At 49.0% G+C, this 15,381-nt stretch overlaps 1 protein-coding gene across 2 annotated transcripts in view; it reads left to right on the top strand.

Moving 5' to 3' along the window:
• INSR (insulin receptor) overlaps nucleotides 1-8,516 on the top strand; it is a 42,392-nt gene extending 33,876 nt beyond the window's left edge. Inside the window, exons 10-20 of one of the 2 annotated variants that reach the window (XM_062510421.1) lie at nucleotides 1,017-1,285; nucleotides 1,482-1,624; nucleotides 2,743-2,902; nucleotides 3,218-3,317; nucleotides 3,572-3,639; nucleotides 3,796-4,052; nucleotides 4,319-4,429; nucleotides 4,704-4,863; nucleotides 5,646-5,775; nucleotides 6,010-6,144; nucleotides 7,204-8,516. In XM_062510421.1, coding sequence (XP_062366405.1) covers nucleotides 1,017-1,285; nucleotides 1,482-1,624; nucleotides 2,743-2,902; nucleotides 3,218-3,317; nucleotides 3,572-3,639; nucleotides 3,796-4,052; nucleotides 4,319-4,429; nucleotides 4,704-4,863; nucleotides 5,646-5,775; nucleotides 6,010-6,144; nucleotides 7,204-7,558 — 1,888 coding nt within the window. In that variant the 3' untranslated portion in view covers nucleotides 7,559-8,516. Of the gene's footprint in view, nucleotides 1-1,016; nucleotides 1,286-1,481; nucleotides 1,625-2,742; nucleotides 2,915-3,217; nucleotides 3,318-3,571; nucleotides 3,640-3,795; nucleotides 4,053-4,318; nucleotides 4,430-4,703; nucleotides 4,864-5,645; nucleotides 5,776-6,009; nucleotides 6,145-7,203 lie in introns of both variants that reach the window. The other variant, XM_062510422.1, reaches the window with a different exon arrangement.
• The last annotated feature ends 6,865 nt before the right edge of the window (nucleotides 8,517-15,381 follow it).

Here is a 15,381-nt window from a genome sequence, read left to right as displayed (position 1 = left end):
TACATGGTCTGGATTTCAAGTGGCATTAATTCCTTTTGTGTAACTGAATACAGTTACTGATTCACCACCTTGGTTAGTTCCCGACCTGGAATACCCCATGGCAAACGTATGGCAGCACATAAAAGTGTTAGATTGAGCACTTTTGGTTTGGTACTGATTTTTTTTTTTTAACCATGAAAATGAAAATTTTGAATACTTCATAATTCTGTTGAATTTATTCTGCTTATTTGCTAACAAAACCTGGCATTAAAGCTGGCTGGTGGGACTCAGGGAAGGTGACATGGTCACACTGCAGGTGCTGGTTTTAAAAGTGAAAAAAATCAGATTTCCAGACTGAAATGTAGTAACTCAAGGAGAAACATTTGGTTAACAAAACCACACAATGAATATCTAATCAGAATCATGAGCTCTAAATGCCTGCCTTGAAAAGGACTTAATAGATTTGATCTCTCGGGAGAAGGTTAAAATGCTTTGTGTGTGAACCATCCAGGTTCAGCCGTAGGGGTGAGAGTGGCAAATGTATTCCAGAGAGCTGGGAGAGTGGCCTTTTGCTTTAAAAATGCAAGTTGGTGACACTTGGGATATGTGGCACATGTGAGGTCAGCGAGTCGGGGCCGCGGCGTGACCTCGTGTGCTCGGAGCTGCAGCGGGTGGGAGCTGGACTCCAAAGCATTGCAACCCTGCCCCAGGCATCCGTGAGGCAACCTGGTAAAGTTAGACTCAGCTGAGACATCCAGGGGAACTTGGATTCTCAAGCAAATACTTGAAGCTTGGATTGGTTTATTTTTGTTTTATCTCCCTGCGTGCAGTTCTGCGGGATACAGGATTTTGTAAAGACGCGTGTCTTGGTTTAGGAAAAAAAAAAAAATCCTGACTTTCTTTGTTGCATTGAAAATATCAGGGCAGTTTGAGTTTTTAGTGGCACTCTGAGCTCTCCCATTTTAACTCTTTCTTTTCAGCTGGATGTGTTGACATTGACTATAACAACTAAAGTGGTGATCCGTGTTGTTTAACAGGCCATCAAGAAAACGAAGAGACCTCGGCTCTGTGGCAAACTCCACCGTGGTGTTGCCCACCATCCCATCCTCTCCCAACAATTCAGCAGCAGCTGAGGGTGCAGAGGAGCAGAAACCTTTTGAGAAAGTGATGTTCAAGGAGTCCCTGGTGATCTCAGGGCTGCGACACTTCACTGGGTACCGCATCGAGCTGCATGCCTGCAACCACGATGCCCAGGAGTCCCGCTGCAGCGTGGCAGCTTATGTCAGTGCCAGGACCATGCCAGAAGGTGATTCTCTCCCTGAGCACTGCTGTGGCTTCTAGGCTGCTCCCAAAATGCTGCTTTTCCCATGGGAGGCAGCTACAGTATGTAAGACCAGTGCTGTCCTTATGTCCTGGTGGGAAAGGAGGATGGATGAGATACTGGCAGGTGTGAATTTTGTCCAAAGACATGAAACTAAACCTGATCTTGAACTTGGTTCTAGCTAAGGCTGATGACATCGTTGGCCCAGTTTCCCATGAGCTGGTGGAAAAGAACACTGTGCATCTGAAGTGGCAGGAGCCAAAGGAGCCCAACGGGCTCATCGTGCTCTACGAGGTGAACTACGGGCGGCTTGGGGAGACAGAGGTGAGAGGTTCTGCTTTCACAGCACCTTTGGAGAGGTGGCTCTGCCTGGGAGCCCAGGGCTCTTCAGGATTTGGCAGTCCTTGTGCATACAGTGCCCTTTCTAGTCAGGTTTCCTGGTGCAGAGCTAATGGAATACAAAACTTCACTGGTGAATTTGTCTCCTCTGGGATGACATCAGGAAATAATCTGCCTCTGTGGTGCCTGTTTGCTCAGCAAGTTTAGCTGATTTCCCAACTTTCTGCATGGAGCTTTTGTAGAAATGTTATTACACAGGACAGAAACCCCACATTGCTGTGTCTCAGATGAAAGGCCTTAAATTGCACCGGGGAGGTTCAGATTAGATACCAGAAAAAATTCCCTGCAGGAGTGCTCAGGCAGTGGAATGAGTTGTCCAACGACATGGTGGAGTCACCATCTCTGGAAGTGTTCAAGAGGTATCTGAATGTGGCACTTGGGGACACCTTTTAGGGCTGATGATGGTGGTGCTGGGTTGTTGTTGAGACTTGATGACCTTGAAGGTGTCTTCCAACCTTGATGTTTCTGTGATTCTGTGAAATTTAAGTCGCTTAGAGGAGTTAGGAAGGCGCTGAGCAGCCCACGAACTCTTGGGGACAGAGCTGGTGCCAGTGCCAGGGGGACAGAGGTGGTGCCAGTGCCACAGGGACAGTGGCACTCCCCAGTGCAGGCCCAGTGTCAGTGCTGAGAACCAGGGCAGCACATGGCACTTGCTCTCTGTAACCTAATCTACTGCCCTGCACAGCACAAATCCAGCATGAACCACTAACCTGGAGCAGACTGAGAACCCTTGGGTGTGTGTTTGCCAGCCAGGGAGGTGCTGCAAGAGCCCCAGGGAGCTGTCAGGGAGATCTGAGTGATGCAGGAGCCCTCAGGAGCTGTGAAGTTCTCAGGAGGTTCTGGGTGCTGCAGGATGAGCCTGGGAGCTCTCAGGGAGCGCTGGGTGCTGCAGGATGAGCCTGGGAGCTCTCGGGGAGCGCTGGGTGCTGCAGGATGAGCCTGGGAGCTCTCGGGGAGCGCTGGGTGCTGCAGGATGAGCCTGGGAGCTCTCAGGGAGCGCTGGGTGCTGCAGGATGAGCCTGGCACAGCCCCTGTCCCCACAGGAAGCCCATTTCTGTGTGTCCCGCAAGCACTTTGCCAGCGAGAGTGGCTGCAAGCTCCGGGGGCTCCAGCCTGGCAACTACAGCGTGCGGATCCGGGCCACCTCCCTGGCTGGAAACGGCTCCTGGACAGAACCCACCTACTTTTACGTGGCTGATTATTGTGAGTTCATTTTATTTTCAACATTTAATCCCTGACAGAAAGTCGGGTTATTTCTGGAGGATGAGATGTAGCAAGCAGAGAGCCACAGAGAGTCATTAAATATTTACCAAATACATCAGTTGTCAAGAACCTGAAATTACTTGGAAACGCATGGCTTTTGTTTATTAGTCCTCATTCTGACCAACCCCACATTTTGATCTGAAATAGCCTCTAGTTTTGTATTTGTTCAAATTTATTGAAAGGGGAGGTTTTATTGAGGAAAAGATTCGTATTTTGGACCTGTGTAATATGTCCAACTCTGTCTTTCTCTCCTAGTGAATGCTCAGCCAAATATTGCTGTTATCATTGTTCCAATTATTTTTGCCATAATAATTGCTGGAATTATTGGAGCTGCTTATGTGCTTGTGAAAAAGAGGTGAGTGCAATTTTGTCTCGTTTTCACCAGAAACTTACATCTAAAACTTATATTCAAAAGTTTTGCTGCTTTGTTGAGAGTCACTTTTTGTTTAGTTTCTAATTTCCATAGTGATTGCAGCATTAATTTTAAGTGCAGGAAATAGTTCATGCCATATGGGGACAGTTTATTTGCTGCATGCTTGGGGGATTAATCAAACTGCCCTCACCTCGAGGGAGTCAGAGGCTGCAAAGTGGAATTTGTGTCTCTTGCAGACAAACCGAAGGACCAACGGGACCCCTGTATGCATCCTCCAACCCTGAGTACATCAGTGCCAGTGATGGTGAGAGCAACCAGGGCTTATTTCTGGTGGAGTTGTGCAGTCGGTGCAGCAGGATGGGGTTGGAGTTGTCATGGTGGAGTTTTTTGTAGAACCCCTCCCGTCGTGTGGCAGCGCTAAGCGAGGCTGCTGCGGGAGCGCCTTTCAGAAGATGCTCAGCTCAGAACTGTTCCCTGTGCCCAACAGTTTATGTCCCTGACGAATGGGAGGTGCCACGGGACAAGATCACCCTCCTGAGGGAGCTGGGCCAGGGCTCCTTCGGGATGGTGTACGAGGGCATCGCCAAGGACATCGTGAAGGGAGAGCCCGAGACGCGCGTGGCCGTGAAGACGGTGAACGAGTCCGCCAGCCTGCGCGAGCGCATCGAGTTCCTCAACGAGGCCTCTGTGATGAAAGGCTTCAGCTGCCATCATGTGGTAAGCGCTGGGTGCCTCAGCACACAGCTCAGCTCTTCAGTGCCTTCGGAGCACAAAGCAGCCAGGCACGATCCATCAGAGCTGGGATCTTTCCCTGCTGGATTCCACAGAACACGTTCTGCCCGAGTTGTTTCGCTGCTGCTCTTTTTAAACCTCTCAGCCTGACAAGGCCTTGTGGGGCTGTTCTCAGCTCTGTTTCAGGGGCTGTTGGCTTTGCCCACTCTGTTTGGACACAGCCCCGAGGGAATTTCTCACTCGTTTTCCAGGTTCGCCTCCTCGGAGTGGTCTCCAAGGGACAGCCCACTCTGGTGGTCATGGAGCTGATGGCACATGGGGACCTGAAAAGTTACCTGCGCTCTTTGAGACCTGAAGCTGAGGTAAGACAGGAGAGGGGGAGTCTGTTGTGGAACAGAGTGACTTGATTTGGGGCTTAATACTTCTTTATTTAATGGCTTTAAGCTGAAAGAGGGTAGATTTGATTTGATGTTGGGAAGACATTCTTGGCAGGGAGGGCCTGGCACAGGTTGCCCAGAAAAGCTGGAAGTGTCCAAGGCCAGGTTGGAAGATGCCATTGCTCATGGCAGGGAGCTGGATGATCTTTAGGGTCGCATCTAAGCCAAAGCATTCTGTGACTGTGGTTTTTCCTGGCAGAATAACCCCGGGCGGCCGCCGCCGACGCTGAGGGAGATGATCCAGATGGCGGCGGAGATCGCCGATGGCATGGCCTACCTGAACGCCAAGAAGTTCGTGCACAGGGACCTGGCAGCTCGCAACTGCATGGTGGCAGAGGACTTCACTGTGAAAATCGGGGGTGGGTACTGCTGGTCCCTTCCAACCCCAGCCATTCTGTGATCAGGAGATGGTTCTGTCACACATCGTGTTTGTTGTAAAAGCAGTTTGATAAAATTTGATTCTCATGGTCTGCCTTCGGGAAATTGCAGCACTTCCCTGTGTTTCTTCCCTGTGATGGAATTGTGTGGAGTTCAGTAAGAACAACATCTCCTGTAGAACCAGAGCAGCTTTTCTCACCTTCTCTGTTCCCAAATCTCTGTCCTAAAAGTTCATTTCCTTTCCAGTCTGAACTGCCTGGGTTTGTCTCACTGGTCTTTGCTTCCATGGGGAATTAAAATGAAGGAGTTGGGTACAAAAAACCCAGTGCTGATAATCCTGTCAATGGGTCAGGTGGCTTTTAAAAGTAATTTAACCCAGTTTTTAAACCAAACCCTTTTAGAAATGAGTAAATACAACATTTAAAAATAACCTGGAACCCCACAGCATGGTGATTTTTCAGAGCTCTCTGGAGTTAAAGCCAGGGCAGTGGGATTTCAGGCAAAGGGAGCTCTGTTTTACTTACAGAAGATGAATAAAATAATGTTTAGAATAGAAGCTGTCACCAAAAAATTTAACTCTGGAGTTTCTGTTGTGACTCTGTAGAAAAAATGGAGGAAAAGGGAAATGTTTTGAATACTAATCACGAGGTGACAGATGACCACAGGCTGGGCTTTGGCAGTGGGGGGAAGGCAACATCCATCTGGAGATGGAAAAGCTGGATGGAGGGAGAGGCATTTAACACATCCCAATTGCTTCCCTCAGACTTTGGGATGACCAGGGACATCTACGAGACGGATTATTACCGCAAGGGAGGCAAAGGGCTGCTGCCCGTGCGCTGGATGGCCCCGGAGTCGCTGAAGGATGGGGTGTTCACCACCTACTCTGACGTCTGGTAAGTTGTCCTCTGCAATCCCAGATGGATTCCAGCTCAGGAGAGCTCCTTGTTTTAGCACACATAGTTTAAACTGACTTGCTCAGAGCACAGACAAAACAAAGCTGTTGTTTTGAAACACTTCCATAAAAATATAGTCATGTTCTTCTGAAGCGTGTGTTTTCCAAAATCGCTGTGTCACTGGGAGGGCTCCAGGATGTTTTGCTCTCACCAGGAGCCTTCTCTCTCCCTTAGGTCATTCGGTGTTGTCCTTTGGGAAATAAGCAGCTTGGCGGAGCAGCCGTACCAGGGACTCTCCAATGAACAGGTGCTAAAGTTTGTCATGGATGGAGGATACCTGGATCAGCCAGACAACTGCCCGGAGAGGCTGTAAGTGAGCAAGCAGGGACAACCAGCCCTGCTGCACCCCTTGCCTGAGGTGTGGCCAACAAAGATGGTCTGACCTGGGGCACCTCTCAACCCCTCCTTGACTGGGGAGCAGCAAAACAGATTTTAGTGAAGCAACGCCCACAGAAATTCCCCCAAAGCATCCTTAGTGGTCCAGGGAAGGGGCTGCCCAGGGACGTTTGGAATCTCCATCCCTGGAGGTGTCCAAGGAATGAGTGGACGTAGCACTCAGTGCTCTGGTCTGGGTAACAAGGTGGGGGTGGGTCAAAGGTTGGACTCCATCTTGGGCGATCTTTTCCAACCTCAGTGATCCTGGGATTCTGTGTGAGGAGTCACACTGGAGCAGTTGTGAGGGAAAGCAACTCTGGCTGGAAAAGTGAGCACAGATGGTAACTCTCTGGTTCTGGTAGCCTCTTCCCCCAGCTGCTTCTGGCCAAAACAGCACTTCCAGAATAATAAAATAAACATGTTTTGTGAGTATCCCTATGAAAAAAGCTTGCTGTGCTGGACATTTGTCTGATGGCCAGTTACAAACTCCAGTTTGAAGCTCTATTTGTATTTGTGAGTTCTTTCTCCATGGTGTCTGACAGCATGTGACCTCTTGCTGCAGCCTTACTTTTGGGTGGGATGTTTACAGGACCTCTGTCCTCTGCACAGACTCCCATTTTCCTTGAAGTTTTGGGAGTTTAGTTATCTTTCAGGCTGAGTTAAAATTAAAAGGGAATTTATTAAAAAAGGATGACCTGGCTGTAAGTGCGTGTGCACACACACACACACATAGAGTCTGAGAACCACAGCCTTGTTTCCTTCAGCAGCCAAGTTAAGAACAATTGAAGGAATCGGAAGGAATTTTTCATCTAGACAGAAATAGAGAAGAAGGAGTGTCAGGGTCTAGAGGCAGATGTGGAGGCTGGAAAGAGAACAAGCAACCTGGGGTATCAGAGGTGTAGAGCAAAGGTGGGAGGTCTGCCAGGGGTGCCAGCCTTGGTGTGCATGTGGGATTGTTTCTGCTGCCCCTGACTCTGCTCTGTGCTGCTGCAGGCACAACCTGATGCAGATGTGCTGGCAGTACAACCCGAAGATGCGCCCCACCTTCATTGAGATCATCGAGATGCTGAAGGAGGACTTGGACCCCAGCTTCCAGGAGGTCTCCTTCTTCTACAGCGAGGAGAACAAACCTCTGGAGACAGAGGAGTATGAGATGGACTTTGAGAACATGGAGAGCATTCCCCTCGACCCCTCCTCATACTCACAGAGGGACAAAGTGCTGGGGAGGGACAATGGACCCTCCATGGCCCTCAAGGGCAACTATGAGGAGCACATCCCTTACACTCACATGAACGGTGGCAAGAAAAACGGGCGGATTCTCTCCATGCCCAGGTCAAGTCCTTCCTAACACTTCCTGTTTGGCCCAAGGGTTGTGTCTGCTTTTTTCCCCCTCCACCAATCTCAGGACTCTTGTTATTGCTGCCACAGTGTATGACACACATCTACGAACTCTTCAGATTTTTAATCATCTTATGATTTTTTTATTTTTTTTGCCAAGTTGACTGGCTGTCAGTGGACTTATCTGTGAACATAAATGGAAGAGGTTTCCATGGCTGCTGTCCCTTCTGTAACCATGGTTTCACAACAGGAAGCAACCGTGTGAGTTCAACTGAAGGAGAAGCATCCGCCTTTGCCAGCAGAAGACGTGAAGTTTTCTGGTGCCTGAGCTCCAGCCCAGCAGAGCATTTCCAGTAGAATTCCAGGCTTTCAGGCAGGCTCTCCACTACAGCTGAAGGATTCAGCACATCAGTCGGACGCGCCAGATCCTCAGATTGACCAATAGCTGCTGCTTTCATACTTTGTTTTTGAGAGATGGAACCCCCGGAGTGCGTGGGGGTGTGTGCGTTTGTGTGTGTGTGTGTGTGTGTGTGTGTGTGTGTGTGTGTCTGCAGTATCAACATGTGGGGTACCCTAGAGCAAAAGAGACACTTCTGGTTTTGTACACAACTTACAGCGCTTTCAGGCACATGGTGGGATTCTCGGGGTGTCCTGCACAGGGCCAGGAGTTGGATTTGATGATCCTGGTGGGTCTCTTCCAACTCAGCATACTCTATGATTCTCTGTTCTCACAGGAGCTTTCCTCTTCTTGGAAGTGTGTACTTATCTTTTTTCCCCATTTCCCTGGAGGGACTGAGTCCTAAACAGATTATTTTTATACTGAGGACTCTTGGGAGCAGGTTTTCTCTCATTAACAAATGAAGAAAACTTGCTGGGAGCTACATGAGCAGAACTCTGAGATTTGTGGGTACTTTCAAGACCAAACGAAGTAGGAGTCCCCTGACCTGAGACACGGAGTTTTCTGTCCTTACAGCATTGAGTATATATATTGTTTGTTGTAACATATTTAAAGATGTCTTTAGTTTAAATTTTAACTTCATATAAATTATTGACTGTTTATGATCCTTTTGGGGCGGGGAGAGTTTTGGGGGATTGTTTGGTCTTAAAGTGGTCCAAAGATTTCAGAATGAACTAATTTTAGCCTTGCAGGAGCGATGAAGCACATGTCCAGTTCATACTTGACAAGGCTTTGTAAAAGTTTCATGATTTATACAACACAAGTCAGCTGGCTCCAGTTGAAGCCCCATCTTGGGTGTTGGGAGCTGAAGGACGCAGAACATCCTGAAGGACACAGCAGGACACAAGTCCTGCTCCTCCTCTGCCCCCATGTCCCTTGCTTTGCCTTCCGTGCTGCAGATGCAGCCAGCAAGAGAGGATGAGCATGAACTGGAGCTGAGGAAGGGGCGCTGAAGTGGAGAGCACAAAGCTCTGGGCTCTGCACACCAGAGGTGACTGTGCTTTGCTGCCTCTCTGCTGTTCCCAGGCCTGCAGCCTTGTGTTCCCCGGGATTCCTGCAGCAGAACTCCTGGGACGTGGCTCGTTGGGATGTCAGCGCTCGCTGTCAGGACTGTGCTTTGTTGTGCTGCTGTTTGCAAAGACAGAGCTGATGGGCACCTGATGTTGGAGAATTAATGGTGAAACTCCACCAGGGCTGGTAGCATGGAGCTGGTGGGAGCAGCACGGGAGCAGGAAGGAAGATGATGGATGTCACAGGCCTGTGTCATGCAGGAGGTGCTTGAACAGCAGGGAGAGATGCTCAGGTCTTCACTTCCTCCTGGAGAAGTCCAAGATGTGTTTTGTGCTCTCTGCCAAGAGAAGGCAAGGTGCCCTGTCTCAGCAGAGCTGGGCTGGGCTGTGACTCCAGCCCGGGTGGTGCTGCTGGGAGCGAGGCAGAGGGGCTGCAGTCTGTAAGGAAGAGCTCTCCGAGCCCACACCCGGGGTGCAGCTGGTGCTGGGAACCTCTGCCCCCAGCTGCTTCTGGCCAAAACAGCACTTCCAGAGTCATAAAAGGGGGGCAACAGACTCTGGGAAGCACCGGGAGCTGTTGGGCCCTTTGCTGCTGGAGGGGTCGGTTCAGCCCAGGTGGAGGGTACCAGGTTGCTCCACAAATTTGGGTGGAAAACACAGTCCAGACGTAGGTGAGAACCTTTGGATTTCAAAAGGCCTCGTTTACATTTCTTCTGCTTTACAATGTTGTAACTGTTTAGCAGCTCTATACTACACTGCAGGAAAGAAGACATATTCTCACACTTTTCTAAGAAAGAGAAGTTTTTCTTATTAGAATTTTTTTATTTATTTTAATATATAAAACACTGTAAAAAAAAAGCAACAACTTGTTTTCTTAAACACACAGAATGTGTAAATTTGTATCCGCAAAATCTTGGCAGGTGGATGTGGTGGGATTATTTTTGTCCTGTTCTGGTGCAGTCTACCTCAGTGTTTCTTAAGGATATTTTTTAATACTGCGCACCTCTAAACCTGTTTAAATATTCTGGTCTGGACCTATTGTGGATCAGGGAAAATCAGTATCAGCTGATTCCAATACCAGGGACCATTCATGAAGGGAATGGGAAGGAGAATGGCTCATCACTGTTGATCCCTAATCTGAACAGTAGTGGCCAATGAACCCATTTACAAATTTGGATCTGATCTCATCCCTTAGTTCTGTTGTGATTTAGAAAAAAAAAAAAGAAAGAAAAAACCAACAAAACAGCCATTTAAATGTTTGGACTTTAGTGAACTCATGACCTAAAAGGAGCAGGCTGCGTCCTCCTGGATCAGCATGTGCCAGCCTGGAGCAGGGTCTGGGACCAGCCCTTGCTGTGGGGTTGCATTGGGGTGGCTTGGTCACTGCTCTTCTTGCTGTGCACAGATGACCCAAGGTCCTGCCAGTGACCTCCTGAAACAAACCTTCCCCAGCACACCCTTGCTTTGATAACATTTCCAATGGCAGTGATCAGAACTGTGGTAATAGAAGATCTTTTACCTGAAGGAACATTGGAACCTCGTATTGGGTCTGGCTTTTCCACACGGTTGATACTGGTTGGCCCTGTGAGAACACATGGTTTGAACACTCGGATGGCCGAGCCAGGGAACTGCTCCATGGACAGGCAGTCCCCTCCCATGGCTCAGTGTCACCTTCACCCTGCACCAAACGGAGCAATTGTTTGTCCCCAGCACTGTGTGAAGGTTTTTCATCCTTCCTGCCTTGTGCCCAGGGGAAGGGAAGGTACCGGTGGGGAGGGTAAGGAGTTTCTCCTCTGTGAAACAAATAACACTAGTGGTTGCTGCTGTTACAGATCACACTTAGCTGTAGGATTGGGAAGAATAAATGAACATCACCCGTGAAGTCCAGCTCTCACTGCTGGAAAATCCTTCCTAGGCTCACAGCCGACACTTTGGTCTCTGCTGCTGGAAGATCCTCACCCTGGGGATGCCCAAATCCCTCACTCGGATCTCGCTGATTACTGCTCAGAGAATTCCTGCAAGTGGAGACTCAAGTGCTATTGAAATCTCTGGGGTGCTGCCTGGGCTGCTGTGCTGAGCCTTCCTTTGGGGGGGCTGCTGCTCTTTGCTCCTGCCACGTCCTTATGGGGCAGAATTCCTCAGCTGCAGTGGAAGCACAAAACTTGCTGCTGCTTAGGAGGAACCACTGGTGCAGGAGAGCAGGTGGGATGGCTGGAGGAGGGCAGCCAGCAGTGGGAAGCTCTTTCTTTCCTTGCATTACTACTTGTTGGAGGGTTGGCTCCTGTCCTTGGTGGGCAGAGAATGCCCTGCTCTCAGCATGGGGCAGAAGGACAGGACCCCTCAGCCTGTCCAGGAGCAGCTGGAGCCTCCTGGGCACAGTCTGGCACCACCACATAGCCAGAAATTCACTCTGGTGAATCAGGAGGAGCAAGAAGCTGAGCTTTCACAGAGAAAATGTCTGAAGTGTGAGGCTGGAAGGGTTTCTCAGAAAGGTTTCCTCATTAAACTCGATTGCCACTTCCTGAACGGATCTTGCCAATCTGGAACTTCTCTCCAGGGCCAGCACAGCGCTGCAAAGCTTGGCTGCTGGGTTAGGAACGTGTCTGTCTTGGCTGCTTGTAAATACTCTATTGTGTTGTAAAATAGAAGAGCTCAGACGTAAACTGTGTGCCAGCACTGGGTTGGGAAAGGTGATGGGAACTAGACCATGCTGCAGCGATGATGGTGAAGCAGCTGTGTGGCTATGAAAGAGGGTGCTTTTAGGTTGCTAAAGGGTACTCTTAATTTATGGGTAGTTTATCTCTTTCCTCCTAAATTTGTATTACAGTGATGGGACACTTTGCTTAACTTTAGTCTGTTGGCAGTAGTGTTGGTATCTCTTTGGAAAAAAAAAAATCTCAAAGTCGCTTCTTGTGTTACTGAGCTGACTTTGGTGAAGGCAAATAGGAAATGACAGGAGGGAGAAGGATGTTGAGAGGAGGAAGGGAGGGAGGCAGTCGAATTCCCTCTCAAAGCCACTGTGACATGAAGACGGACCCTGAGGTGTCCCAGGCCCTTCCTCCTACCAAGACTGGAACCTTGTTTTACAAGCCAGAATGTAAAATATCTTTGTGCCATAAAACCTTACTGTCAAGGCTGTGCCAGGTGCTCCTGTGATCCGTGTGGGATGGGCTCAGAGCCTGGAGGGAGCTCGGAACTGCAGATGAACCCTGTGATCCTCTGGGAGCTGGGGACTCGCAGGAACCCCAGCCCTGCCCAAAGAGCCACCGCCCCTCGGAGTGTCCTGTGGTCCAGGGAAAGGAACTGCTGAGTGGGTTGGAATCAAGAAATAGTTACTTTGTGAAATTCAACATAAGATTAGTTTGGTATTTGTATGAACTTAATGGAATTTGGTCTTTTTATTACCTTCTGCTTGGCTCTGTGTTCCCTCTGCTTGGATTCTGTCTGTGAGTGTCAGTGTAAAGCCTCGACGTGTTCAGCCTTGTTAGGAGCATCACAAGAGTGAAGCCAATCATCCAGCTGACTTTTGGAGGAACCTGACTGTTGAAAAGCAACTCTAAAGTTACCATTTTTAGAAAATCTGCTGTCATTAAATGTGTATTTCTTTTTAAAATTAACTTGCTTGTCCTTCTTGGAAGGAAGCACTTATTCTTGCAGTTTGGGTAAATTCACTGCAGCACAATGCAAGCTGTAAGGGGACAGGTAGAGAAACGACTTTTTAAATATTGTATAATAAAGTTAGTATTAACTCCTATGGTGTTGTTATTTTTTTGCCAACAGATTTGCAATCAGCCAGAAATTCTGTTCCTGGTAGTGGTTTTGTTCCCACTCCAGTGTTCCAACTGGTGGTGTTAAATAGTTGCCTTTCTCAGCCCAGAAAGATCCCTTGGGAACAGGGTCTGGTGGCTGGGAGGACCTGGAATAGTCCTGGCAGCTAAAGAGGAACCATCAGTGGAGGTTAAATGTGGGCTCTTGCTTAGCTGAGCCCCAGCCCCTGGTCAGTCCCAGCAGCACCAGTAAATCTTGAGCTGAGGGCTCTTTAGCTGAGAGCTCTGAGCTGGAAATCCAGACTGTCCCAGCAGCATTCCAACACTTCCACCATCCCATCTCCTGTCTTTTCCTGAAACTGAGTCCCATGGAAACTGATGGAGAATTTTAGAAAGGCCACTTCTAAATCTAGAGAGGCAGAGTGTTATTTAAGCAGGAAAAGCATTACCTTTTGCTTTAGTTAGAGGAATTATTCTATTCTGGGAGTATCAAAAGTGGTTTGTATTTGAAGACCCTCATGGATGGGGGATCTGGACATCAGCTTCATCCAACCCAGCCCAAAGCAAACGCTCTCTGCTTCACTTAAATAAACCACTGATAGTTTCACTTACATGTTAGGTGATGTTCTGTGAAGTCTTGGGGCTTTAATTTTTTTTTCCCCAGTTCATTCTTGCTGCTCCCACCTTTCCCTCTGCGTATCTAAGGTTCCAGAATACAAATAGTACTGCAGATACCTCTTGTTCCAAATAAAGGATCAAATGTGCCATGATTTTTTTAAAAAAGGAAGAGAAAAAAACCTCCCCCCCTTGATTTATTTTTCAATGTTGTCGTATCTAAGAGCCAAGCAGTGACATGTACAGAAAATCTTTAAATACTAAAAAAAAAAATCTTTGCTGTGTGTCAGAATATTGAACAATTAGCTGTTTATATTAAAATTCTGAATAAATTATCCAAGAATAACTGTCATTTTGTGTCTGCTGTCTGTGCAGCACCGAAGGCTGCTTTGCCATGGAGAAAGCACTAAATTCATACCCTGAAATAAGTTGCAAAATAAATGGTGTTAAGGAAAAAAACCACAACCCACAGCTCAACCAACTGTAGGCTTGTAGCGTGAAGCCAGTGGAACTCCTCTACCCGATGGCTCTGGTGATGCCTGTCCTCCCCTCGGGGCTCTGGGGCGATGCCTCTGATGCCATCGGGTGAACTTTGGTGCCAGGATTCCTTCTGGAGCTGTGGCTCTGTGATGTAATTCTGTTATTTCCTGGGCAGGGACGTGCTGTTTCCTCCGAGGGGGCAGACTCCTCCCTGCCAGTTTTAAAGCATCAGAGGCAGAGGATCAGCCCCAGCCCTGTCCTGTGGTGGAGCTGCTGTCCAGGTGTGCACCAGGAGCCTCCTGTCCTGTCCAGGCCCCTCTGGGGGGTTTCTAACTAAAACCTGGTTTCGTTTCTCCTGGTCCGCTGCACCAGTGAGGTTAGGGCTGTCCCCTCCTGTCAGGGAGTTGTGCAGAGCCCAGAGATCCCCCTGAGCCTCCTTCTCTCCAGGCTGAGCCCCTTTCCCAGCTCTCTCATAGGACTGACTCTCCAGCCCCTTCCCCAGCTCTGCTCCTTCTCTGGACACCCTCCAGCCCCTCAGCTTCTTTCTGCAGTGAGAGAACCAGAACTGGACACAGCACTCAAGGCCCCACCAGTGCCACTTTTTGTAAGCCTATCCAGAATTCTCTCACTGTGACAATGATCATAAACAAACTTGTATTTTAAGATGTTTTGGAGTTGCTTCTTCTGGCACAGGCTTGTTCTCTGGGGATCCTAAAATGCAAAAAATAAGCAAAGCCACAAAACTTGAACTTGCTGTCCCAGGAGGTTTGCATTCCCTCTCTGGAGGCTGCTGAGGCTGGGACAGTCCTTGTGCCATTATTCCTCATCACTCTTCACTCTCCAGGCTGCCGGCACAGCTCAGCTTCAGCAGCCCCCAAGCTGTGTCAGACACGTGGCAGGAGGAAAAGAACTCATCCTTGTTTGAGCCAAGGACAACTCACCATCCCATCAGCCAGAGCAGCTGCCTGGTGTTCAGGAGATGCCCTGATCTCTGATGCTAATCAAGCTCTTGTGGACTTCAGAGAAATTAAACCTTAATTCCTCTTTGCTCTTGTGGTTTCCTGGAGCACAGGGTAATTGCTGCTCTAAGTGCTGCCAAAGTTGCGGTCTCTTGAGTAATTGGAGTGTGAGTGGTTCTTGTTCTGATTAGGGCTTGGCTGGGGCTGGGGAGTGCTCGGGGCTCTGGGATGAGGAGCATGTGTGCCTCAGTCCACGGGGCTCGCTCATTGGGAAGGAGGGAATGGCTGTGCCAACAAAACCCTGGACCATGCCAGGGGCTCTGTCTGCTGGCCAAGGGCAGGGCAGGGGCACTGCCTTGGAGCTGAAGTCTTGGTCTCTCTCCCACACTGATGTGCTGGAGTGTGGCACTCACTGGTCCATGTGGGCCCTTCCCTCAGTGCCCCCTGGAGCAGGAACCTGCACAGTGACTTGGAGGGAATCCAAGGGGCTGCAAACCCCCCTCAGTCCTGCTGGGACCCTTCAGTGATCATGGTCAGTACAGGCA

Source organism: Cinclus cinclus, chromosome 28 (assembly GCF_963662255.1).
Source record: "Cinclus cinclus chromosome 28, bCinCin1.1, whole genome shotgun sequence".
Classification (NCBI taxonomy): Eukaryota; Metazoa; Chordata; class Aves; order Passeriformes; family Cinclidae; genus Cinclus; species Cinclus cinclus.
The sequence above is the reverse complement of the archived record's forward strand: the minus strand, read 5'-3'. Positions and strand labels throughout refer to the sequence as shown.